The sequence below is a fragment of the Penaeus monodon genome, chromosome 24, assembly GCF_015228065.2.
Source record: "Penaeus monodon isolate SGIC_2016 chromosome 24, NSTDA_Pmon_1, whole genome shotgun sequence".
In the NCBI taxonomy this organism is placed as follows: Eukaryota; Metazoa; Arthropoda; class Malacostraca; order Decapoda; family Penaeidae; genus Penaeus; species Penaeus monodon.
Genome location: NC_051409.1, coordinates 157,807 through 158,270, shown reverse-complemented (window position 1 = coordinate 158,270; position 464 = coordinate 157,807). Strand labels below are relative to the sequence as shown.

The 464-nt window shown below is 42.0% G+C and overlaps 1 protein-coding gene across 1 annotated transcript in view; it reads right to left on the bottom strand.

The window, feature by feature from the left end:
• The window catches only part of LOC119588469 (probable chitinase 2), a 24,188-nt gene extending 24,068 nt beyond the window's left edge, over positions 1–120 (bottom strand). The window contains exon 1 of the mRNA XM_037937115.1: positions 41–120. Within this exon, the coding sequence (XP_037793043.1) occupies positions 41–89 (49 nt within the window). The 5' untranslated portion in view covers positions 90–120. The remainder of the gene's footprint in view (positions 1–40) is intronic.
• Positions 121–464: the final 344 nt, after the last annotated feature.

The window sequence follows — 464 nt, the reverse complement described above, 5'->3', positions numbered from 1 at the left end:
TCATATTTTGATTTAAAAATATATATATATATTCACTTACTAAGGGCGATTGCCGCGAGAGCGAGGAGAGACACTACCTTCCCCACCATGACTTGAACGACACTAACTTACTTTCGCTCTCTGTCACAGATGCCAGGGCCGCCCGGAAGAGAGGGGGTTGCCACTTACCCCATTTCGGACACCCCATATTCATCCATTTCGTCAAACAGCGATGGAAATGTAGCACAAGGAAACAGAGATGGTGGTCACGGATAAAAAAAAAAAAGAGGGACAATGATGAAAGGGGATATTTTCTTATTGTTTTGTAGAGATAAGATGCGATTTTGAAGATAAGAGAGAGCCTGCGAGAGATAACGGGTGGGGGGGGGATGGGGGGGAGGGCATAAAGAGATAAAATTTGGTATTTAATTTTTTTTCTCTCTCTTCGTTCATTTCCTAATCATTCTTTTTATTGACAACTTGGA